The 26,862-nt window shown below is 45.3% G+C and overlaps 1 protein-coding gene across 11 annotated transcripts in view; it reads left to right on the top strand.

Moving 5' to 3' along the window:
• The window catches only part of SBF1 (SET binding factor 1), a 1,129,538-nt gene that overhangs the window by 387,390 nt on the left and 715,286 nt on the right, over positions 1 to 26,862 (top strand). For all 11 annotated transcript variants that reach the window (XM_069229431.1, XM_069229429.1, XM_069229425.1 and 8 more), the window contains exon 14: positions 14,149 to 14,353. In XM_069229431.1, coding sequence (XP_069085532.1) covers positions 14,149 to 14,353 — 205 coding nt within the window. The remainder of the gene's footprint in view (positions 1 to 14,148; positions 14,354 to 26,862) is intronic.

Here is a 26,862-nt window from a genome sequence, read left to right as displayed (position 1 = left end):
TATAATTCGTTTGGGAAATCTGGGTGAATAGCAGTCTCCAGCCATGGGGCTTCCATCATGGTACTTCCCACAACTGTCAAGGACACAATGCTGCACTCACCCTACAGGTCAATTTAATTATTAAACAGGACATTAATCCTTTTACGTGGCTCTCATCTAACAAATTAGGCCTACACATAAAGACTGAAAAAAACTGTTCTCACAGGCTTTGGTCCAGGCTGCAACTGTGCTGACAACTTCAGCCACATTCTATAGATCATAGATAATGTCAGCAGAACAGACAAATCAGCATTTCTCATCTTGATCGGGGCTGAGAAAACGTTTTATAGGTACATTGGCCATTTCTGTCTTATACCCTAGGTGTTTTAGGGATTAGACCTACATTTAAAACGTTGGAGCTTCCAAAGTCTGTATGCAAGTAGTAGAAAAAATTAGAGTTCCCCAGCGATATTTGGCATCAGAAGATGGACAAGGCTGAGATGCTGTCCCTTCCTGTTTGAAGTATGTGTAGAGCCTTTTGCTTTATAAGTGAGCTCAGATACAGACACTGAAGGAATGAAAATAGATCCATTCATGCATAAATAGCCTTACCTTATATGCCAACAGTATTTTCTTATTACTTACAGACCCATTGCACTGGTTTCCTGTGGTTTTGGAGGAGTTGGGAGCATTTGGTCTGGTATTGGAGTTTAGCATCAATATCAAGAAGTCATGCATGCCCAATCTACACATTTTAGTAGAGCATAAGAAACAAATCCAGTTTAGTTTTCCCCTCACTTGGGCCAAGAATAACATTCACTATTTGGATGTTAAACTAACAGTGTCTCTTGAAAAATCCTGCATTTACCCTGGCAATGCAGGAGACTAATTTTGAGAGCTGGAAAGTGGGCAATTACTAGGGAATAGGGGATTTATTTTATTTTTTAAGACCAACTTAAATCATTTGAACTAGGAAAATTGAGCTATGGCCTGGAGAAAAAGAACACATCAAGATATCTGCAAATTGGATATTTGCTACATTAATCAAACCTGGTGCCAGCAGATCACTAACTCCTTTTGAGAAATGATTGGTTACTAAAAACAAACCAAAAACATTTACTGTCTCAAATATATAAATTTCTGAATCACACCCCTCAATTGTATAAAACCTCTGATTAAGAGGTGGGAGGCAGAGATTTGGAGGAAACTAACCGGGAGGAGTGGGGTGCAGTGTATTACAGGGCAAGAACTGCAGCCGCTAGCCTAGCCAGTAAGGCAGATATGGCCAAGATAGTCACTTACTGGTACCACACTCCAGAGAAGTTGCATAGCTGGGATAAATAAACACATAAAAAAAAAATGTTGGAGACAACACAGAGACACAGGTACTTTACTACACCTTGTGTGGGATTGCCCAAGACACACACGTTACAACTAGCAGATGAGCTAACATATCTACTGTTTTCGCATGGGGTTGCCTGATGGCAGTCATCCTATGTACAGCTAAACAATCAATTCTAGGACAGTGATAATCCAGTACAGTAACAATTGTAGGATAGGGCCTCTTTTTGCATGATAACCCTCCAGCACCCCAATGCCCCCCACCAAAGTTTTTTGGACTGCTGCTTGTGTTTTTTGACTCCCTAGTGCACTGGGCCCTGCTGTCAAGGCACCATCTGATCCTCGAAAAGTGTGCATATTTGAAACCTGATTGGCTTATTTAACTTACTTATATGTCCCCAATTTGAGGTATAAGAGTTACCCAGGGCCAGTAAGGGAGGTAAATGTCCCTAGTGGACTGCAACTCTTAATTGTGCCACGACTACAGTGACAAAGGTGAAAATGTGTCTATGCCTGACACTTCAGGTCAGTTTGCAGCAGTGAAACTACCAACTTAATGTGGCAAAAGAAAGCCTTTTGTCAGGTTAGACCCTTCCGTTTTTTAATATTAATACGCTGCCTCTAAGGAAGGGCTTGGTAGCCCACCAGGCAAGGTGCTTAATATTAAAAAGAAGGGTATATTCCTTTGGTGTTCAATATGCCTTGACAGTGGAAACATAAAATTGCCGTTTTCACTGTAGCAAGGCCACTGGTCCCATTAGCTAATATGATGTTTCACTAGCCGCCGCACTAAGTGCTAACTTTAGGACCACCAAAGATATTATTCTGAGGTATCAAATTAGTTGTTACATTAAACCCAAATCATTGCTAAGGTCGTATTGAAGGTAATTTTTAATAGAAGGGTGCCTTTAGAACGTCATTGCTTTGATGCCCTAACCTCAGTTAGCCTTTCCTGTCTATCTTCACCAGTTGTCACCTGAGACAACAGGCAACTTCCTTCTTAGGAAGTGTGAAGCATTTCCAGGAACAGGAAACAAAAAGCTTTGTTGATGGGAGGAGTTGTCACTGCCATAGATGGCCCAGCTTTAGAGATGCTACTGCCTCAGTGATGCAAATGGAAATCATCTCTTGATAGTCTGGCTTCTTGCGTAGGCAGGAATGCTGGCATCTCCTTCAGAGGGGAAACCCATTGCAGAACCAGTTTTCCAGAAGGAGTGGATGATTATGCTGAGTATTCACTTGGGGTGTGTCCAGGGCTCCTCAGAGGGAAGAAGGCTTGCACCATTTTAGATTTCAGTAGAGATGGATATCTTGGGATTATAGGTTGACCAAACCCCCAGGAAGTGGTGTATAGTGGGAAGGGTCGCCTGTGGGGATTATTGCCCCATTGGCTTGTCAGTCCTCTCCTCACACAAACATGAAGTTGGAATAAAAGTGGCACTTCAGACATGGAGTCCTCAGATCACTACTGGCCTGGAAAGAAGGCAGAAGAAGGACTGCTCCTTGGACCCAGCAAAGTGAGGATGTGGCATGGACTGAACTGCACTTGAGGGACCCACAAAAAGCTCTGTGCCTACTGGTGCAAAAGAGCTCCATTTGTGCCAGGGCAGAAGAAGTGACTCTACGAGTTAGCTGGCTAGCCTCCTGTTAAGTTTCAGAAGCCCTAAACGCTACAGAAACTTGCAATCCTCGAGAGCCAAGATGCCCCAGAATGACCTTCCACCACTGGATGTTAAAGAGCATGCTAAGGTGTCCCATGGGACATATAGCCGTAGTCGAAGTGGACCCTGATTCTCAGAAAGAAAAGATTTGATTACCTCTAAGCAACTGATGAGACTGCTGTAACAAGAAGACCTGTTGAACAGTGATGACTGGACCTGCACTGAACTCCACTACTGCCTCATGGGAGATCGAGTCGTGAAGACGGAGATGACCCCTGAGGCTAGTGGATACCTGGATGGCCCCAGAAACTATCACTGCATCTGTTCAGCATCCTGTATCCATAGCATCAGGACAGCTTCTTTGCTGGACCTCGGTAAAGAAGAAAAGTGCACTGATGACCCTGTAACTGCTAGACCTGACAAACAATGGTCTCCTGGGACCTAGGAGTCCCATTTGACTGGCTCCCAAACCTTTGTGGCCAGTCTAAGTGGAGTGAAGTAGCGGTTCTACCAATTGGCTAAAAAAATGCTATGCCGCTTACAGCAATTTATTGCTTTACCTCAGAGTGAACTACAGTTATTTACTTCCCTTTGAAAATTCATATCTACAGTTTCCCTCAAAATATTTTTTTGTGCCCATTTTAAGATAGAAATTACATTCTATTTTTCTGATTGTTACTATGTCGTGTTTCTTACTTATTAAATGCTTTGGTACTTCTAGATGCGTTACACAGTTGAGTAACCCTAACTGTTCTGTGCCGCAGCTCCCTAGGACAGAACTAAGGTTTTTTTTTTATGAAACTTAATGGGATCTGATAATGATCTGATAATGATTGTTATATTATTACATGGTGGGATCTCACAACCACATCAGATAGTGATCCACTTTCTTACACTGGCTTACAGGTCTTTGTTATTTAGGGTGTGAGAAATATTACACCTCAAAAACATTTGAACACAGAGAAGGTCAGGGTTCAGTAAACTAAGGAAACTTTGTCACCCCTTCCTAGAAAACACATTTGGTAAAAACTTGCATAAGCATTTAATGGTCTTGAGAATAATTGATTTGATGCAGGGAGTATCCAACTGAATGGGCAGAGGAATCCAGCATATGACACTCTATGCCAAGTGAGATGTTGCGTGATTTTGGGGGAGTGGCACAGGAGGCCACACACTGCACAATAGGTGGGAGTTTGTAGATAGTTAATTAGCTTGTAGGATATGCTACACTGGTTTCTGTGTAAGGAACAAATTTAGTTAGTTGAGTAGGGAACAGTTTTCAACATTTACCTTTTTGCCTACACTTATAAAGACTGCCTATAGTGCTTTGAAAATAAAAGTAAACATGAGCCCTGGTGGCTGGTGATTGTAGTCTGGTGTATTTTGCATTTTAATAACTTTTAATTAACAAAATAAATCCACAAAAATGTCTTTCCTGGGAGCTCACTAGGGCTGCTGTAAATGCCATTGTTTTACAAAATTCCCTCTGTGAAAGTGCATGTGAAGCGCCCAGTTACTTTAATTTATTTCACTTCTCCTGAGATTCCTATTCATGGGATCCTTCCTACTCTTGAGTCTTCCTCTTTTATCAGAAACATGTAATTTTGAATGTTCGCTGGGGGAGGAAAAGATGAGAGAAAGATCTACTTTGACAGAACCTCTTGCTCAGCGAAAAAACAAGACAGCAGCTGAGCTGCTGCCATGGCATTGAACTTTGGTATAAATTAGGTCCTTTTCTTATGTGTAGCCTTTCAGGCCACAACAGAACACTATTAGTGAGCACTTCAGTGTAGGTTAGGCCATTTACAAAGGAGCGGGAAGTTAATGATAAGTAGGTGTTCAGTGACTTCATAGTTCTTTGACTTCACTGTTAATGAATGGGGGTTGATGCTGGGGCCTTCCCTGTCCTGCCTGCAATTAATATTAATAGCGAGACTGATAATGAGTGGTTTAAAAGAGGAGAAATTAAGCTTATGATCTGTGAAATAGCTTTACTCCCCAGTCTGACTGGATACAGGGAGGATAGGCTTTCTCCTCTTATCTCCTACATCCCTAACTGACACGGCACAACTGCAACAGTGGACATCATGGTAAGAAATATTATGTCTCCCCCTTTACCACCAACACAGCCTCTTTCGTTCTCACTCTCTTGAAAGGATATATAGAGGCAATTGATTAGAACACTGGACTCTCAAGGCCCACAGTGGTCTTTATATGAACCTGCCTCTCTTGTTTCAATGAAGCTATCAACTTTTTAGTATTCTAATATGCCCTTAATGGCCTTTTTATCTGCCAAAAGTTGAAGCCCATAATAAGTTTGACAGTGCAATTATTTGATAACTCTCCTGTACCACATAATATTATAACATTATTAATATTTGTCAGGCGCTCAATAACGTAAGTACTCAATAGTATACTTATATAATTGAAGTCTTGCTAATTCCTAATTTTATTTGAAAGCTTATTGAAGCCATATACAATTAACACATGTGAGCACACAACAAAAAGATCTGTTATAACACAGTTATTCCATGGACTATATTTATAAGTAACTCAATTCATAACAAGCTTCAGCCATAGCAAACTTCAGCCAATACTTGTTGTGCAACAACTTAAACCAGTTTTCTTAGGGCTCCTAAACATCTAATAATCACAATTAACGTGTCTCATCCTTTTTGAATATTCCATGTGTATGAGGTTGGTCTGATAAAGGTGGTGCACTACCCTCCAGAGATTACAAAGTTTCTACTCATTTATCCTTCCTGCCTTCACATCATAATATTGCACTGTCTCTATCCAGACAAAAGGTCTGTTCTGAAATAGACATGCGGATGAACCTTTTGTTAGACCATCCTAAGGAGAAGCGGCTTAGGTCACAGTGAAACATGTTTTGGGCTCCTCTTATACTCTCTCCAGGAGCCCAGGCATGGGCAGGTTTCGCACAGGCAGCAGTAAAAATGTATCTTCCCATGAAAAGCACCCCTTTAAAGGCCTTGAGCCTTGCTGGTGCTGGTCACCAGGAGTACAATGATCCAAACATTGTTCAAAGTGGTCCTATAGGGCCCAAGATTCAGCATCTAAAACTTGGTTTCCTGGGGGACCGAGCAGAAAATGAAGTTTGGCCGGCTCCAATTCTGGAACTGGAAAGTGCCCCCATCCACAGTGGCAGCACACAGTTGCTCGGTGTGGATGGGCACCTGGGATTTCAAAAAAGAGGGTTTGGGGCATCCACCTGGGAGAGGTGGAGATCAGAGGTTTCTGGTCTCCGGCAGAGTCCCAGCTCCACTTCAGCCTTCTGGAGCCAAGGGCAGTTCATTTGGCATTGAAAGCCTTCCTCCCTTGAGGACCCTGTGCCAGAAGGCTCTGTGCCTCTGAGCTTGGCTGGAGTGCCAGGACATCATCCTGGTTGTGCAGTACCTGTCAGGATAACTGAATGCCAGGGCAAACAAACTCAGCTTTTGATGCCTTGTGGATCACGAATGAAGACTGCATCCAGAGGTGGCACAAGGTTTTTTCTGCATCTAGGGAAACTTGGCTTGATCTGTTCACCTCGGCCGTCAGCACTTCTACGCTTTGGGGTTTCCAAAGTAGCTCTCAATCAGAGATGCATTTAGTCTTGAGGGGAATTCAGGACCCCTGTACGCCTTTCTGGCGATACCACTGCTACTTTGAGTTCTCAAGAAGGTCAGGACATACCCAGCACAAGTTATTCTGGTGGCTCTGGATTGGGCACTGAGGGTGTGGTATCCTGACCTGAGCTTGAGCATTGGTCCTTTGATTGGACTGCCCCTTTGGGAAGCTCTCCTGTCGCAGCAACAGGGCAGAGTCTTGCACCTGAGCCTGTACACTCTCCTCCTTATGCATGGAGCTTGAGCAGTGACAGTTGTGAGTTTTTAATCTTCCTCCCGAATTCTATGATGTCATCCTGGCAGCAAGGTGTCTCTCTTCTAAGACTGCATACGCCTGCTGCTAGGAGGTTTGTGGCTTGGTGTTCCTCATGCCAGGTGGACCCCCCTTCTACACTGTTTTCAGAGGTGTTGCTGTTTGTTTTGTTCTTAGCCTGGCATGGCCTTGCCCTGGGCACAGTTAAGGGTCACTTGTCAGCACGTTCAGCTTTACTGCAGCTGCTGAGTCAACCCTTGCTGTTCAAGTCACTTGCTGGGACTCATTTTCTGAAAGGTTTGGAACAGTTGTTCCCTCCTACCCCTTTAGTGATGCCCCAATGGAACGTCATCCTGGTGCTGATGTTTTTCATGTGTTCCTCCTTTGAGCCCCTACACAGCTGCTCTTTGCAGGTTTTGACTATCAAACTAACTTCTTGGTAGCTATTAGAATGACCAGGAAAGTCAGTGATCATCAAGGTCTGTCAGCTTATCTTCCATACACCTGCTCTTTCACTGACAATGCTTGTCAACCCTATTTCATGTTCAGAATATCCCTTCCTACAGTTTTCATTCCACCTCATCCTACCAAGGAGTAGGAGAGACTCAATCGCCTGAACCTGAAGAGAGCATTTCACTATACATTGATCGCACCAAAGACCATCAGATGGATGATCAGCTCTTCATCTGGTTCACTAGAGTGAAAAAGGGCACAACTATGCAGAAGCAGACTATTGCTCGATGGATTGTACTCTGCATTAACATATGCTACCCATTAGTTAACAAGCAGCCTCATGAAAGCGTTCAGGCCCATTCCACCAGGGCCAAGTCTACTACTACTGCGTTGACACACGGGTTTCCTGTCCTCGACATCTGCCAACCTGCTATGTGGGGATCATGCCACACGTTCACGAAGCACTACTGCATGGACAGTCAGGTCCTTCGAAAACGGGCATTTTTGCCCGCTCTGTCCTCCCGGATTTTATGGTTTTGAGCCAGTTCACCTTTGGTAACGCTTTTTCTAGTCTAGTAGAGCTTCTATCTAACTGCAGATTCCTCACTGACTCTCCCATCCTTTTCTGTGAACTGAGCTCTTCACTCAAAATATATTTTTATACACTGTATACTGGCCAAACATTACCTTTGTCAAAGTTCATATTTTCGTAGACTTGCAATTTGCTCAAGATATTTTGCAATTGGCATAGCCTTATTTTTAAGTGCAGAGAGTCAAGCTAAAGAGACATATTGAAGAGACTTGAAATGCAGGCTTTTTCTGTCAGTTGCATGTTATGATTCTAAGCACTGCATTGCCAAAAACAAAATTGACTTTTTATTAAGTATACATTGGTGACATATTTATTTTTCTCATAATGTCTTCGCTCTTTTCATTGGATATGTCAAGAGACATATTGAAGAGGCTTGAAATGCAGGCTTTTTCTGTCAGTGGCATGTCATGATTCTAAGCACTGCATTGCCAAAAACAAAATTGACTTTTTATTAAGTATACATTGGTGACATATTTATTTTTCTCATAACGTCTTCGCTCTTTTCATTGGATTACATGTATAGTGCTTTGAAGAAAAATCATTAGTAAATTCAATAAAATAAATATATGTCAGTGCAGAGAGAGTGGCCATCAGTTTTTTGAGCTGCACATTGTAGGGAAATGCCACTGTTAGCATGGTCACCCTGCACTTTTTGCCTAATGTTGATGCCAGCTTTGATTGGAAGTGTGCTGGGACCCTTCTAACCAGGCCCCAGCACCAATGTTCTTTCCCTAAAACTGTACCTTTGTTTCCTCAATTGGCACAGCCGTGGCACACAGTTAAGTCCCATGTAAAAGGTACCCCTGGTACCAAGGGCCCCGTGGCCATGGAAAGTCCCTAAGGGCTGCAGCATGTATTATGCCACCCTCAGGGACCCCTCACTCAGTACATGCACACTGCTTTGCAGCTTGAGTGTACTGGTGGGGAGAAAAGACAAAGTGGACATGGCAATCCCCGCAGAGTGCCATGCTCACAAGCCATTGCCTGTGACATAGGTAAGTCACCCCTCTAGCAGGCCTTACAGCCCTAAGGCAGGGTGCACTATACCACAGGTGAGGGCATAGCTGCATGAGCACTATGCCCCTGCAGTGTCTAAGTGAATTCTTAGACATTGTAAGTGCAAGGTAGCCATACCGAGTATATGGTCTGGGAGTTTGTCATTACGAACTCCACAGCACCATAATGGCTACACTAAATACTGCTTCACACCTCCCCCTGCAGGGACTGTAACACCTGGCGGTAAGCCTCAAAGGCTCAAGCCTGGTGTTACAATGCCCCAGGGCACTCCAGCTAGTGGAGATGCCTGCCCCCTGGAAGAGACCCCCCTTTTGGCGGCAAGTCCGGAGGGATGAGAAAAACAAGGAGGAGTCACCCTCTCAGCTAGCTCCACCCCTAAGGTGACCAGAGCTGAAGTGACCCCCCTCCTTGAGAAATCCTCCATCTTGCTTTGGTGGATTAGGACCATTAGGGGTAGGGATGTGCTCCCCTCCCCAGAGGGAGTGGGCACAAGGAGGGTGTAGCCACCCTCAGGGACAGTAGCCATTGGCTACTGCCCTCTAACCCTAACACACCCCTAAATTTAGTATTTAGGAGCGACCCTGAACCCAGCTGTTCAGATTCCTGACGACCTCACAAGAAGGACTGCTGAGCTGAAAACCCCGCAGAGAAGAGAAGGAGGCGACAACTGACTTGGCCCCTGCCCTACTGGCCTGTCTCTTGCTTCAAAGACCTTGCAACTGAAAAGTGACGTTCTGCAGGACCAGTGACCCCTGAAAAGCCTCCAGGGGACTGCCTGCATCACCGAGGACCAAGAACTCCTGTGGGCATCGGCTCTGCCCAACGAGAAGAAAAGACATCCATCTTTAAAGGGACTCCCACATCACTCCAGAAGCGTGAGTCCCCACAACTCTGCACCCGACGCCCCCGGCCCGTGTGCAGAGAAACCAACTATCCAGAGAGAACCCCCAGGCGACTCCGACGACAAGTCCACCCTGGGCTGACCTCTCTGCACCTCCACGACGACGCCTGCAGAGGGAATCCCGAGGACCATCCTGACTGCGTCTGCCCGGGGTGAATATAGCCGACGCCTGGAGAAGCACTGCACCCGCAGCCCCCAGGCCTATGAGAAACCGTCCACCAGTGCAGCAACGACCAGCCGGCATCCCTCACCCTTGCCCAGTCGGTGGCTTACCCGAGAGGCCCCCCTGTACCCTCTCTGCAGCGCCTAAGTGACACCCGGTCACTCCATAGCATTCTACTAAGAACCCGACGCCCTATTTGCACACTGCACCCGGCCGCTCCGTGCCACTGAGGGTGTGTTTTTTGTGCCTACTTGGGGCCTCTACAGTACTCCTCCAAACCCCCCTGGTCTTCCCTCCGATAATGCGGGTACTTACCTGCAAGCAGCCTGGAACCGGGGTACCCCCTGTCTCCATAGGCGCCCATGTTATTTTGGCTCCTGTTTAACTTCTGCATCTGACTGGCCCTTTGGTGCTGGGTGCTTGGGCTTGCCTTGAACCCCAAACGTTGGGCTACCTATGCCCCGGAGACTGAACCTGTAAGTGTGGTATTTACCTCAGAAACTGTACTGTACTTACCTGCCCCGGGAACTGTTGAAAATTGCGCTGTCCACTTTTAAAATAGCTTTTTGACATTTTAATGAAAACTGTGTACCATATTGATTTGATTTTAACTATTGCTATGCAAAGTACCTTTCATTTAATGCACTCACCTGCTAAATGAATCCCGTGGTTCTAAAAATAAATTAACAAAACAATATTTTTCTATATAAAAACCTATTGGCCTGGAGTTAAGTTATTGAGTGTGTGTTTTTACTTATTGCTTGTGTGTGTACAACAAATGCTTAACACAACCCTCTGATGAGCCTAACTGCTTGACCACACTACCACAAATAGAGCATTAGTATTATCTATTATTGCCTCTGTCAAGCCTCTTGGATCCCCTGGACTCTCTGCACACTATATCTTATTTTGATATAGTATATACAGAGCCAGCTTCTTCCTACACACATGATAGTTTGAGATGGATGGAGACCTATTACTAGATATCAGGGTAGGGTGCACACTGACACCACGGACAAAGAGGGTGGAAATCCAGGTACAGGCCAGAATTTGAACACCTGATGCTAGTTTTAGAGAGCACTGTTCTTAGGTTCTGTGCATATAATGGGTAAAACAGCATTTTGCTGGCACACCTATATGATTATTTGGAAAATAGGAAGGTCCAAGCCCTCAAAAAGGTTGCACACGGGGTCTGTCTCTGAGACAGTGTTCTGCCCTCTTGGGGAGACATGCAAACAGCTCCTAGGGAAGAAGACAGTAGCCACCTGCACAAGAAAGAAGTGTTAACTCTCCCAGGCAGGAAGTCACACCTGTGTTGGCCCAAAAGGCAAGCATCAAAGGTGAAGCCCCCTTTGAAGAGCAAATAGGGAACACTTGGCAGAGGGGCTGCCCTGTTGTTTAGGTAGATAAACTGGCTCTAAGGAAGAAGAGGTGAAAACAGTGGTCAAACCGTTTTTCCAGGGGCATTTAATCCCCTTTGTAGTCACACCTCTGGGTTGGGCTAGGGAGCTCTGTATGCCAAGAGAGTGTTTCTGTCAGTTTGTAAGTGGGCAGAATGGTGCATCTTAGGATAGCCAAATGCCACACTGCATGAAGTGGTCATCAGGAGGGAGAGAACCTGGTAGCCTATTGGCCACCAACCGCATCCTTCTTTAAAGGCATTTTCTGAGCATGAAAATGACACACCCTTTGCACCCATTACTCAGATCTTGACGGACTGGAGACGTGGACCAAAGGACTGCCCTGCTCTATCTAGAAACTGGCAAAGAGAGGCTGCACCAGCATGGTCTGTACGTAACGAACCTGGTGGCTAGCAAAGGAGAAGGGGCTGTGCCTACTGTATCCTGCTTGTATTTCCGGAGCCCTCCCAAAGCAAGAGACTCCAAGGGTCAGTTGGCTGGCCTCCATTTTGCAGCACAGGGTCACAAGAGCTGAAGAAGCATGCTGGGGCAAGTTGGTAGCCCAGATCTTCACATAGCCGCTATTCGCTGCAGTGCAGTACTAGAGACCAGAACCTGATGCTCAAAGTTGCTTTTGAGTCTGCTGGACATCGGAGAGTCATCAGCGTGAAGCTTTGTTGTCCAGAAGACGAGTTATCCCCCAGCAAAGGACCTGGCTGTAACCGCACTATCGGGCGACTGGATGTTTGCCAGGATCGACATGACTTCGAGGAATGTTGACCCCTGTGGCCAGGGCCCCTTCACCAATTTCATGGACTGAGTAGCCACAGAAAGACCCTCACCCTTGTCCACTCCATCGCATCTGCAGCATCCTGAATATTTCACATCTGTACCACTTTTCAGGACCACTTTCATAGGAACCTATACTAAAGGGAAAAATGCTTGGAACTTACTGAAGACTGCTTCTCCCTCTGAAGTATCTGTTTCTGAGGACCTTGCTGGTCCCCCTGACTGATTCGCTGCTGGAGTTGACAGCCGAAAGAAATTAAAAGTAACTGCATTGATACTTACCTAAGTTTTTCCTTAAACGTTTGTGTCATATTCGTTGATTTTGCCTTTGCTTGTTCACAGTTAAAGGAAAAAGTGCATATTTACTATACCTTGTAGTTGCTGTATCTCTGGAACCCCCAGGTGGATTATTTTTGTTTTGTTGTCTAAAAATACATAAAATACAGTCTCTTTTTATACGCTGGTGTTGGATTTCATGTATTTATTCTTCAATTGTGTTGGTGCTGTTTAAGTGCTTAATACCTGTTTGTCTGTAATCCTGACTGCTCAGAGCCACAGCTACCCAGGGTTGAGCTAAAGATTTCACAGTCTGAACCTGCCAGTGCTAAAAGGGGTTGGTAAGTGTATTACACAATGAGGTCTCACAACCACAACATATAATACACCCTGTTTCCTCACACAAACTGTGGGAGATTGAAGTAAGTAGTCACATCACTAGGAATTGTGCAGAGCAGTGCACGCCATTATGAGATGTGTGGTCTAATCATCAGCATGTGCCTGGCTGGAGAATATGAAAATCTAAGACCTCAGTGGGAGGGATGGAACTGGAAAATGCACATAGCCAGGGGATGTAACCAGCTGTGCACTGAGTTACAGGACTTTAAGGAACATCACAGCAATGAGTGTTGTGCAGTAGCTTGCACATTGCGGAGTAGTGTAAAATGCTGCATGCACTATGAGTGTTTGAAGTTGAAGTGATAGTGGATTATAACTAAGGGATGGAAGGAGTGAGAAGCAGCCTACACAATTTCAGGAGTTGTGTGCAAACCAAGAACTGTAAGGTGTGTGCAGCAGGCTGTACAATTCCAGGAAGCATACAACAAAATATGCCCAATTCTAGCCTTGTAAACTCCATTGTCCGGAAGGACAAGCCTGTGGTCAGCAGTTTGATTATTCGTTGAGGGTCGGAGTAGTGTAAAATGCTGCATGCACTATGAACGTTCGAAGTTGAAGTGATAGTGTATTATAACTAAGGGATGGAAAGAGTGAGAAGCAGCCTACACAATTTCAGGATTTGTATGCAAACCAAGAGCTGTAAGGTGTGTGCAGCAGGTTGTACAGTTCCAGGAAGCATTCATTGAAATATGCCCAATTCTTGAGTTGTTATCTCCATTGTCCAGAAGGACAAGCCTGTGGACAGCAGTTTGCTTATTGGTTGAGGGTCTGAGTACAGATACGAAGTGTGGACCACTACATCAAGGATAAAAAGAGGTCAGAAAGATTGACAAATCTATTATCTCTGGGTGTCCTCAAAGTGATTTATTAATTTATAAAAACATGTTTTTACAAACTTTATGCTTATGGGTCCCTGGCACTTTCACTCCTCCAGACAAATAGAGATGGCTTAAGATGTTATAACAAAATGTAGAAGCTAAACTGACATCCTCATGGTATCAACTGTTTTAGAGTACCAAGAGCCTGCTGGATTAGGGCAATTTTAATTGCATCCTTGATTGTGAACAAAGAATATTGTCCCCAAGTGTATAAAATAGCATGAAAAGTGATGTCTGCTTGGCGGAATGACAGTTTGACTTGAAAACATTGCACAAGTTTATGATGGCCGCATAAACCCAAGACGAGAGGAAACATAGCTTGGGTGAGAGTCCGAGAATAATGCAATGACCCATAGTCTACACGAGGACTTGCACACTGCCCCGGTTTACTGTGTCACTCATATCTTCTTCTTGTAGGAAAATCCATACCCAGCAGTGAGCATGCACAAGGTGCAGAAGCCCACTGAAGGCTGTCATTTGCGTGTACACCAGAGGCCTTTCCCCCGGCTTGATGAGGGCACAGTACAGTGGATCATTGACCAGGCCACTGCCAAACTACAGAATGCACCACCTGCTGTGAAAGCAGAAAAGAAGTGCATGGTGCCATCTGGACCACCAATTGGTATGTATCTTAAGTACTGTATCCTTACCACAGTATAAAGTGATTTGTTGAGCACTGCATTTTAATTACCAATAAAATTAAAATTAGCACTATTTCTATTACTAGAAATATCTGATAGGTATCTGGATCTTAATCAAGCTCAGCTCATAGTTGTGTATAATTTACAGACAGTACCTGACCACTTCTCTGTGTGTGTGTGTGTGCGCGCATGTGTGTCCTTGCCCACATGATATGCAGAGCCATTCCCAAACCTCTGTGTGTGTTTATATTTACTGGGGGGGAAAAAAACAAAGGTTACAGGGACGTTTTAGTTAGGAAATAGAATACAGAAACATATAAATTCACATAAAAAACAAAGGTTATAGGGACGTTCTAGTTAGCCTCGCATTTTAAATGTACAAAACCATAGCAGTTCAGCAGTTAGAGCTGGACTTATTTCAACTAACTTTAACTTGTGTCCTAAGGTAACTGTGACTTGTGCCCCCACCGGCCATAGTTTTCTTCTCAGTAATGTTACTGCAAATGTTACATTGATATTATCAATGATGTTATCAAAGATGTCAGGAGCGTTGCAATATGTGGATAATTAGCTGCATGGCGAGGGTGCAAGTTTGCACCATTCAGATATATTTTTCCTTCATTACCTTTGTTCTTTATCTTGATGCTTTTGGAATTCATTCAGCTTAAAATTTTCACTTTTGCAAATAATCGTGTCTAGAAAGCATTTTCATAGAATTACATATTTTCTGTCTTGTTTTTTAAAATTAAATTTGTTCTGTTTTGTACTTCCATTTATATAGCACCCGGATGAGGTGCAGATTCTCTTTGGTGTATAGACTGCACAGTACTACGTAAATTATGTTTGGATTAAAAGGCTTTGGGTTTGTACTGTGCCTTTCTGAGAAGTCAGTTACTGCATTGCCAGAGTTGTCTTCCTATTGTCATATGTCATGGTACCTAAACTTGTAGTTGGGCGCAGACGCATGAGTTATGACACTTAAGCTTATTCTATATTGTGTGATGAGCGGTAGTTAAATTTGTTTTATCACTTTCTGCTCTGTAGTTGGTCTTATGGTTGTAATGGAGGTAAGGGCAGTTAGAGTTTCCCATATGGTAGTGCCTACCATCCTTGTGGGATGCTTTAGTTCTGGTGGCTATGACCCTTATTCCTGTTGCATTATACCCTTCTTGTGGTGGGGAATGGTCCAAGCTCTTGATTTTTGCATGCATCCCTTCAAATGTCATGAAAGAGCTAGTTCTTTACTACCTTCCTGATCGTCCAAGTAACTCCTTTGAGGTTTTTTGACTTTACTGAGGAAAGTTACCTGCCGGAATATAGGAGGTGGTTCCAGAATATACTGTTGTGTTAGTTAAGCGGTTGATTGTACCTTTAACGTCAGAGTATGGATTCACTCATCCAGATTTCCACTAGTCTCATGAGAAAGATGTTTTGTCTTTGAAGGCAGCCTTGTTGGGGAAAGTGTTTTAGAAGTAACTAACTTTTCCTACTCATTGTCCTTGATCTCTATTACCGTTATAGTGGAGATGCAAGGCCATGCCTACTACGTTGCAGATTGGTAAACCAGAACAAATGGTGGTTAAAAAAAGCTTGGGATTGGGTCAAAGTTTGTCTTCAAATCATCAAAGCCTTTTGGAACTAGTATGAGGTTCACCACTCCTCCTAAGTGGCCGAGACATGCTCTGTAAGAACAAATACTCTCCAGGTGTACACACACTTGTGATTATTACCTCTTATGGTAGTAAATAATGTTTCACTCCTGATATAGCTCTAAAAGTACTGCAGAAGAGTGTTCTTACCTCAGAACATTCAGGCTTCTGATGTCAAATCCCCAACGGATCCATTGTCTTAATGTTTAACCCAGTCTCTCTTCAAAGTCCTGGTATCAAACTTTGTGTCTGTGCTTCCTGAGTCTAGTGCAGCTTCACCAAATGAGTGTTTAGTTTCTTGGTTTCATTCGAAGTTCATAGGAAAGTGAAGGGGAAAGCTTTTGTAAGTAAATGAGGTGTGTAAACATGTATGAGACTCTACCTTTGATCGAGACTAATTCAGCTTTGGCTTGGTACCAGGTCCTTCACAGTAAGAACCTATTTTAATAAAATTATTTGTCTCTTGTATACTACAGAAAGGTGTGTTTCAGCCGGATTACATCAATACTTCAGTTTTAGATGTAGAATAGAGATTAGAATTTCTCTGCTCCTTCTGAGGGTATTGGCACTCGCTTATGGAGTGTTGAGACACGTGTCTTTATTTGTTCCAGATAATACAGATTTTCTACTTTAAATTAAACAACTTCCTGCAGTGTTGTTCAGTAATGTGCTGTATCCACTCTTGCATTACTATGTTTTTCATATCATGGGTAGGAAAGTGCAACTGTTCGCCAGGATTTAAGGGCCTCCCTTCACCCAGCTCACCAGATTCCTGGCGACCTGACAAGAAAGAAGGACTGCTTAGCTGAACCCCCAGCAGAGAAGAAGGAAGAGGCAATCTGACTTGGCCCCAGCCCTACCGGCTTCAAAGAACCTGCAACAAGAAAGTGACGCATCCTGCGGGACCAGTGTGGCCTCTGCCAAGCTCCAGAGGACTGCCCTGCACACCAAAGGACCAAGAACTCCTGTGGGTAGCGGCCTTGTCCAAAACAAAACTACACCAAAGGACTCCAGAGCCTCCCCGGATCCGCGAGTTCCCAACCTCTCTGCACCTGTTACCCACGGCCCGTGTCCAGGTGGCCCAACCAGCTAGAGAGGATCCCCAGGCGATACTGAGCAAGTGCCCACCCTGGGCTGACCTCACCTGTCCCTCATGACTACGCCTGCACTGTGAATCCAGAGGACCCCCCCTGACTGCAAAAACTCTGGACGAAGATATCTGACACTTAAAGGTACACTGCACCCCGAGCCCCCCCAGGCCTTGGAGAACCCAACCACCAGTCCAGCAACGTTCAGCAGGTGGCCCTCCTACTTGTCCATCCTGTGGTTTTTCCGAACCGACCCCCTGGACCCAGCCTGCAGCATCTCAGTGACTCCCGGTGTCCCCTCAGAGAAACGCATTTAGACTCCCTGTTTGCACCCTGCACCCAGCCACCCCTGTGCTGCTGAGGGTGTGTGTTTGGTGCCTGCGGGTCCAGCGACCTCTGAGAAGCCTCCAGAGGACTGCCTGTATCACAGAGGACCAAGAACTCCCATGGACAACGGCCCTGTCCAAGAAGAAACTCCATCTCTGGACTCCAGAACTGGACCTGATCTGCAAATCCTAACCCCTCTGCACCTGACGCCCATGGCCCGAGTCCAGGTGGCCCAACCAACTAGAGCTGGTCCCAGGCGATTGTAAGCAAGTTCCTACCCTGGGTTGGCCCCCTCCAGTCAACCACGACAAAGCCTGCAGACTGAATCCAGAGGGACCCCTGAATGCGACAGAACCGGATGAAGATTCCAATGCCAAAACGTACCCCTGCACCCGCAGCCCCCTGGCCTTGGGAAATCCGATCTTCGGTGCAGCAACGTCCGGCAGGCACCTTCTCCCCCCTCCCCCCTCCCTCTTTCATTGTCCAGCCTTTGGTTTCCCAGAACCGACCCATTGGACTTCACCTGCAGCATCTTTGTGTATCCCTGCCCCCCACCCCCCTGTAGGAAAGTATTGGGAGCCAGACTCTGTGTTTGCACCCGGACACCCCTGTGCTGCTGAGGGTGTGTGTTTGGTGCTGACCTGTGCCCTCCCAGTGCTCCTCTGAATCCCCCAGGCCTGCCCTCTGAAAAAGCAGGTAATTACTTGCCAGCTGATCTGAAACCTTGTGCCCCCAGTCTTCATAGGAGCCCATGTTAAGTTTACCTCTGCACCCGGCCGGCCCTGTGTTGCTGGTGGTAGGTGTTTGTGGTTAACTTGAACCCCAACCTGTGGACTTCCTCAACCCCGGAAACTGGAACTGTAAGTCAAGGACTTACCTATAAATTCTTCTAACTTTTCTTCCCCCCAGGAACTGTTTCAGAAAATTGCACTGTCAACTTTTTAAACAGATAATTGCCAATATTTCAAAAACTGTATAACTAGTCGATTTCAAACAAAGTGTTATTGATACATTTGTTAAATACAAATCTGTTGAAGTACTTACCTGCAACTTGAATCTTGTGGTTCTAGGAATAAATTAAGAAAATATATGTTCGATGGCATCTGTCGCTGTAGATACGCATGTTTTGCATAGCTCGCCATCTGGTGTTGGGCCGGAGTGTTACAAGTTGTTTTTCTTCGAAGAAGTCTTTCGAGTCACGGGACCGAGTGACTCCTCCTTTTGTCTCCATTGCGCATGGGCGTCGACTCCATCTTCGATTGTTTTTTTTCCGCCATCGGGTTCGGACGTGTTCCTGTCGCTCCGAGTTTCGGAACGGAAAGATAGCTAATTTCGGAAGATTTTCGTCGGTATTGTTGCGTTCGGGGTCGGCGTAGTTAGATTCAACACCGCGTCTAAGATCGAAGAGCTCCGGTGCCCTTCGGGGTAATTTTTTCGATCCCCTGTCGGGGCCTGTTCGGCCCGACCGCGTGCAGAAGAACGCCGATGGAACGGACCCCGTTCCGTTTCTGTCCCAAATGCCACAATAAATACCCCTATACAGACCAACACTTGGTCTGCAACCTGTGCCTGTCACCTGAGCACAGTGAAGACACCTGCGAGGCCTGTCGTGCGTTCCGGTCCCGAAAAACTCTCCGAGACCGTCGAGCCAGAAGACTTCAGATGGCGTCCGCGCCGACAGCCCACCGGGCGTTCGAGGAACAAGAAGAGGAGGGAACCTTTTCGATCCAAGAATCGGACTCCGAAGGATTCGACGATACACAAACCGTGAGTAGGACGTCGAAAACCACTCAGAAGAAGATTTACAAGGCCCAGGGGACGCCACTGCCACCAGGCCATGGCTCGACCCATAAATTCGGTGACCGACCATCGGCACCGAAAAAGGCCCAAACAGTGCCGAGATCGTCCGACTCCGGTCGAGACACCGGCACGCAGCCTTCTCGGGACCGAGAAAGTGCTGGAGACAAGCATCGACACCGAGATACCGGTGTAGACACGGCTCGACGCCGAGACAGCGGCACCGAAGAAGATCGACGCCGAGAGGTTTCGGCCCCGAAAAAGAAAAAAGTCACCTCGGAGCCGAAAAAAGATGCAGACAGGGTTTCGGTGCCAAAACAAACTGCAACCGACCCAGTTTCAGGCTCTTATACAGAGGAGCACTCGCTAACCTCCCAAATGCAAAAGCATAGGTGTGAGGAAGAACTACACTCAACGGATGTAGACCATACGCAAAAGCGTATTTTCATACAGCAGGGGACAGGAAAAATAAGCACCCTTCCCCCTATTAGAAGAAAGAGAAGATTGGAGTTCCAAACTGAACAAACACCACAAACAAAAGTGGTTAAAAAAGTTACCCCACCACCCTCTCCTCCACCTGTGATTAACGTCTCACCAGCACAAACTCCATCACATTCCCCAGCTCACACCACCATGAGCCAGGGTGACCAAGATCAAGACGCATGGGACTTATATGACGCCCCAGTGTCAGATAACAGTCCGGAGGCATACCCTACGAAGCCATCTCCACCAGAGGACAGCACTGCGTATTCTCAAGTGGTGGCTAGAGCAGCACAATTTCACAATGTATGCCTCCACTCGGAACAGGTCGAGGATGACTTTTTATTCAACACACTCTCCTCCACCCACAGCTCCTACCAAAGCCTGCCTATGCTCCCTGGTATGCTCCGGCACGCAAAAGAAATCTTTAAGGAGCCGGTCAAAAGTAGGGCAATCACACCAAGAGTGGAAAAAAAGTATAAGGCGCCTCCTACAGACCCGGCTTTCATCACTACACAGCTGCCACCAGACTCTGTCGTTGTAGGAGCAGCTAGGAAAAGGGCCAACTCCCACACATCTGGAGATGCACCACCCCCAGATAAAGAAAGCCGCAAGTTCGATGCAGCTGGTAAAAGAGTCGCAGCACAAGCTGCAAACCAGTGGCGCATCGCTAACTCCCAGGCACTACTTGCGCGCTATGACAGAGCCCATTGGGATGAGATGCAACATCTCATTGACCATCTGCCCAAGGACCTACAAAATAGGGCAAAACAAGTGGTTGAGGAGGGACAGACCATTTCCAACAACCAAATCCGCTCCTCCATGGACGCTGCAGATACAGCTGCACGGACAATTAATACATCTGTAACTATCAGAAGGCATGCATGGCTCCGAACGTCTGGATTTAAACCAGAGATTCAGCAAGCAGTTCTCAATATGCCTTTTAACGAAAAAGAACTGTTCGGTCCAGAAGTGGACACAGCGATTGAGAAACTCAAAAAAGACACGGACACTGCTAAAGCCATGGGCGCACTCTACTCCCCGCAGAGCAGAGGGAATTACAGCACATTCCGTAAAACACCCTTTAGAGGGGGGTTTCGGGGTCAGAGCACACAAGCCAGCACCTCACAGGCAACACCGTCCAGTTACCAGGGACAGTACAGAGGAGGTTTTCGGGGACAATATAGAGGAGGGCAATTCCCTAGGAATAGAGGAAAATTTCAAAGCCCCAAAACCCCTACTACTAAGCAGTGACTCACATGTCACTCACCCCCTCCACACAACACCAGTGGGGGGAAGAATAAGTCATTATTACAAAGCATGGGAGGAAATCACTACAGACACTTGGGTTCTAGCAATTATCCAACATGGTTATTGCATAGAATTTCTACAATTCCCTCCAAACATACCACCAAAAGCACAAAATTTGACAAAACATCATTCCAATCTCCTGGAGATAGAAGTGCAGGCACTATTGCAAAAGAATGCAATCGAATTAGTGCCAAACACACAAATAAACACAGGAGTTTACTCACTGTACTTTCTGATACCAAAGAAGGACAAAACGCTGAGACCAATCCTAGACCTCAGAATAGTGAACACATTCATCAAATCAGACCACTTTCACATGGTCACACTACAAGAAGTATTACCATTGCTAAAACTACACGACTACATGTCAACTTTAGACCTCAAGGACGCGTATTTCCATATACCAATACACCCATCGCACAGGAAATACCTAAGGTTTGTATTCAAAGGAATACATTACCAATTCAAGGTACTGCCTTTCGGATTAACAACCGCACCAAGAGTCTTTACCAAATGTCTAGCGGTAGTCGCTGCACACATCAGAAGGCAGCAAGTACATGTGTTCCCATATCTAGACGACTGGCTAATCAAGGCCCATTCGTTAATAGAGTGCTCAAATCACACAAATCAGATCATACAAACCCTCTTCAAACTAGGGTTCACCGTCAACTTCACGAAATCCAACATTCTGCCGTGCAAGGTACAACAATACCTAGGAGCCATAATAGACACAACAAAAGGAGTAGCCACTTCAAGTCCCCAAAGAATTCAAAATTTCAACACCATCATACAACGCATGTATCCAACACAAAAGATACAAGCAAAGATGATATTACAACTCCTAGGCATGATGTCTTCATGCATAGCCATTGTCCCAAACGCAAGACTGCACATGAGGCCCTTACAACAGTGCCTAGCATCACAGTGGTCTCAAGCACAGGGTCATCTTCTAGATCTGGTGTTAATAGACCGCCAAACTTACCTCTCGCTTCTGTGGTGGAACAACATAAATTTAAACAAAGGGCGGCCTTTCCAAGACCCAGTGCCACAATACGTAATAACAACAGATGCTTCCATGACAGGGTGGGGAGCACACCTCGATCAACACAGCATACAAGGACAATGGAACGTACATCAAACAAAACTGCATATAAATCACCTAGAACTTCTAGCAGTTTTTCAAGCACTAAAAGCTTTCCAACCAATAATAGTTCACAAATACATTCTCGTCAAGACAGACAACATGACAACAATGTATTATCTAAACAAGCAAGGGGGGACACACTCCACGCAGTTAAGCCTGCTAGCACAAAAAATTTGGCGTTGGGCAATTCACAACCAAATTCGCCTAATAGCACAATTTATACCAGGGATCCAAAATCAACTCGCAGACAACCTCTCTCGAGATCACCAACAGGTCCACGAATGGGAAATTCACCCCCAAATTCTGAACACCTATTTCAAACTCTGGGGAACACCTCAAATAGACTTGTTTGCGACGAAGGAGAACGCAAAATGCCAAAACTTCGCATCCAGATACCCACACAAACAGTCCCAAGGCAATGCCCTATGGATGAACTGGTCAGGGATATTTGCTTACGCTTTTCCTCCTCTCCCTCTCCTTCCTTACCTGGTAAACAAACTCAGTCAAAACAAACTCAAACTCATATTAATAGCACCAACTTGGGCAAGGCAACCCTGGTACACAACGCTGCTAGACCTATCAGTAGTACCCTACATCAAATTGCCCAACAGGCCAGATCTGTTGACACAACACAACCAAAAGATCAGACACCCAGATCCAGCATCGCTGAATCTAGCAATCTGGCTCCTGAGATCCTAGAATTCGGGCACTTACAACTTACCCAAGAATGTATGGAAGTCATAAAGCAAGCCAGAAGGCCATGCACCAGGCACTGCTATGCAAGTAAATGGAAGAGGTTTGTTTGCTACTGCCATATTAATCAAATACAACCATTACACACAACTCCAGAACATGTAGTGGGTTACTTGCTTCACTTACAAAAATCTAACCTGGCTTTCTCTTCCATTAAAATACACCTTGCAGCAATATCTGCATACCTGCAGACTACCTATTCAACTTCCCTATATAAGATACCAGTCATTAAAGCATTAATGGAGGGCCTTAGGAGAATTATACCACCAAGAACACCACCTGTTCCTTCATGGAACCTAAATGTTGTCCTAACTAGACTTATGGGTCCACCTTTTGAACCCATGCACTCCTGCGAAATACAGTTCCTAACCTGGAAGGTTGCATTTCTCATCGCCATTACTTCCCTAAGAAGAGTAAGCGAGATTCAGGCGTTTACAATACAAGAACCTTTTATACAACTACACAAGAATAAGGTCGTCCTAAGGACTAATCCTAAATTTTTGCCAAAGGTTATTTCACCGTTCCATCTAAATCAAACAGTGGAACTTCCAGTGTTCTTTCCACAGCCAGATACCGTAGCTGAAAGGGCACTACATACATTAGATGTCAAAAGACCATTAATGTATTATATTGACAGAACAAAGAACATCAGAAAGACTAAACAACTATTTATTGCATTTCAATACCTCATGCAGGAAACCCAATATCAAAACAAGGTATAGCCAGATGCATAGTTAAATGCATCCAAATCTGCTACCTTAAAGCTAAACGACAGCTGCCCATTACACCAAGGGCACACTCAACCAGAAAGAAAGGTGCTACCATGGCCTTTCTAGGAAACATCCCAATGCAAGAAATATGTAAGGCAGCCACATGGTCTACGCCTCACACATTCACCAAGCACTACTGTGTAGATGTGTTATCCGCACAACAAGCCACAGTAGGTCAAGCCGTATTAAGAACATTATTTCAAACTACTTCCACTCCTACAGGCTGAGCCACCGCTTTTGGGGAGATAACTGCTTACTAGTCTATGCAAAACATGCGTATCTACAGCGACAGATGCCATCAAACTGAAAATGTCACTTACCCAGTGTACATCTGTTCGTGGCATCAGTCGCTGTAGATTCGCATGTGCCCACCCGCCTCCCCGGGAGCCTGTAGCAGTTTGGAAGTTACCTTCAACTATTTGTATATGTATCATCTCAACCTTAAATAGGTACATACTTAGTCACTCCATTGCATAGGCACTATTACTACAATTCAACTCCTACCTCACCCTCTGCGGGGGAAAAACAATCGAAGATGGAGTCGACGCCCATGCGCAATGGAGACAAAAGGAGGAGTCACTCGGTCCCGTGACTCGAAAGACTTCTTCGAAGAAAAACAACTTGTAACACTCCGGCCCAACACCAGATGGCGAGCTATGCAAAACATGCGAATCTACAGCGACTGATGCCACGAACAGATGTACACTGGGTAAGTGACATTTTCATTTTGCTATATAAAAACCATTGGTCTGGAGTTAAGTCATTGAGTGTGTGGTTCTTCTATAGCTTGTGTGATTACAACAAAATGCTTTGCACTATCCTCTGATAAGTCTAACTGCTCGACCACAATACCACAACAGAGAGCATTAGTATTATCTACTTTAACCTCAGTTAAGCCTTTAGGGAACCCCTGGACTCTGTGCACACTATATCTAATTTTGATATAGTATATACAGAGTCAGCTTCCTACACATGGTAATTGCTGGTCGTATCTTGACATCTTTATCTTCAGTTCCTTCATTTAAATCAAATAGAGCATATCTAATATCTTAATTATTGGGGACAGGACATTGATGTTGTACTATGTTGTATTATAAATTGTCACTAACGTGGCCGCCTAGTGATTTGTACTGTCTGGAACATTACCTTCTCGGGCCACTAATGCTCACTATATCCAAATGTTTGTTAGGTTGATTTACAGAAATAATCATAAATTCTTCCCATCCACAACAGTTACAGGTTCCAAAAAAGAACCTCTTCCAACAAGTCCTCTACTGCCTGTTTCAGTACCTCATCAGTCTGAGCCTCAGGTGGATTTTAGCACTACCTTGTAACCCACCACTCCTAATAGATATTGAGAGTGTAGAGCTAGGAAGATGTGTCCTCAACCCTTTTTAGAATATTTAGCAGTGTACAGTGTGCATGCACAGATATGCTGCCATCGCCTATTTATAGTGTCTACACAGCTCTGTGAGACAGCTGCAATGTTGTACATCATTCAAAATCTTAATAACTGATTCAGAGTTGAGACAGTAAAACTCCTGATTCAGAGAATGGAGGTTTGCCTTTCAATCAAGATCATTATTCTGTGACATATGTGCTCTGAACTGGCCTGGGTACTTCTGACTGCCTAAGTAGAGTCTTTGTCACTGATGCTCTACTTAGATAGCATGCCTAGATGAGAACATCTGTTATCTAAATGTGCTGTCAAGCAGGTTCTGGATTCAGAAGGATAGGTGCTATTTGTGCTGTTTTCTTCTTTAAAAGAAAGACAGACCTCTCTCATCTTGGAACTCTACCCATGGAACACCTTCTTGAAGAAGAGCATGTTTGAAATGCTTACCTTGGCCCAGGTCCTATCAGCTCTGGACCCAGGAGACTGGTATGTGTTTCTGGACTTGCACCAGGCTAATTTTCGCATACCCATCCCCCAGTCCTGCTGTTGGTATCTGTGGTTTTGCATCATGAATCCTTTTCTGGATTCACATACTGTGCATTATTCTGCCATCTAGTGGTTGGGTCTGGAATTGACAACCCCCAACCCTCGCGTTGTCGACCACCATTTGGTGTTTGTCAGTCTACTGCATGACGTCAGACGGAGCCCCGGAGGTTCTTGTGCATAGTAGCCATCTTCAGATTCTTTTTTTCGCCGCTGGGTCTGGAAGCTAAAGGAGGAGCTTAAAAGTTTTCGAGATAATGTTGAAAAAATCAAGAGAAATGTAGATTTATTTTTGTGGAAGATGTCGTTGAAAGTGAAAAGTGACCGGGTGAAGGAGAGAGCCAAACACATCCCCGACGAGGGATGCCAACAGAGTTCACACTTGGCAGGAGAATGAAGCAAGGTACGGGGTAATGGAAAATACCCCATCTAAATTCTGCCCGAACTGCCACCACAAATTTGCCCAGTGCGACCAGCATGAAATCTGCAACCTCTGTCTTCCGAAAGACCACAGAGGCGAGGGCTGTGAAGCCTGCACCGCTTTTGGACCCAAAACTCTCAGGGTACGTTGATGGCAGATGGAGGAGCACCACACAGCAATGCAGAGCCAAAAACATCAGGAGTCACTAAGGGAACTAGTCTTATCCAGTGATGAAGAAGAACAGGCTGGAGGAGCAGAGTCGACCCAGAGGGGGGGGTCAGACATCAAACTTGTTGAAGGCAACACAGAGGAAAAACGACCATCAAAAAAACGACAAAGGACATTGAAAGAAAGCCCAAAAAGGAAAAGAGACCACCGAAATCCTCAGAAGAGAAAATCCCCGAGAGGAGGTACCACAAGGCAGCCCGATGTCCAAGAATGCGACAATTGAAGGCCAGCCACGAACAAGAGAGCCCCAGGGATCACAGACCAGGGATAGCGAAGAAGGCCGGGTGTCAAAACAGGCAAAACCCTCCACGGGGAAAGAAACCCCGAAGCCATCGGAGGAAAAACAAACAAGCACAAAACAACCATCCACAACACAAGACATCGAAAAGGCATAGGAGGTGGAGAAGAAAAGGTGTTGACTAGAGGCTGAAATGGCAGCACTTCTGTAGCGAAAAAGGAGTTTGACGACACACTAAAACAATTCAGAATCCCACCAAAGCCCTCAACAACCACGGTTGGCAAGGAGGAGGAGACTGCGCTCAAGGCACCAGCAGCTCCCGACCCTCAAGAAGAAGAGGCGGAG

The sequence above is a fragment of the Pleurodeles waltl genome, chromosome 4_1 (assembly GCF_031143425.1).
Source record: "Pleurodeles waltl isolate 20211129_DDA chromosome 4_1, aPleWal1.hap1.20221129, whole genome shotgun sequence".
Taxonomy (NCBI): Eukaryota; Metazoa; Chordata; class Amphibia; order Caudata; family Salamandridae; genus Pleurodeles; species Pleurodeles waltl.
The sequence above is the reverse complement of the archived record's forward strand: the minus strand, read 5'-3'. Positions and strand labels throughout refer to the sequence as shown.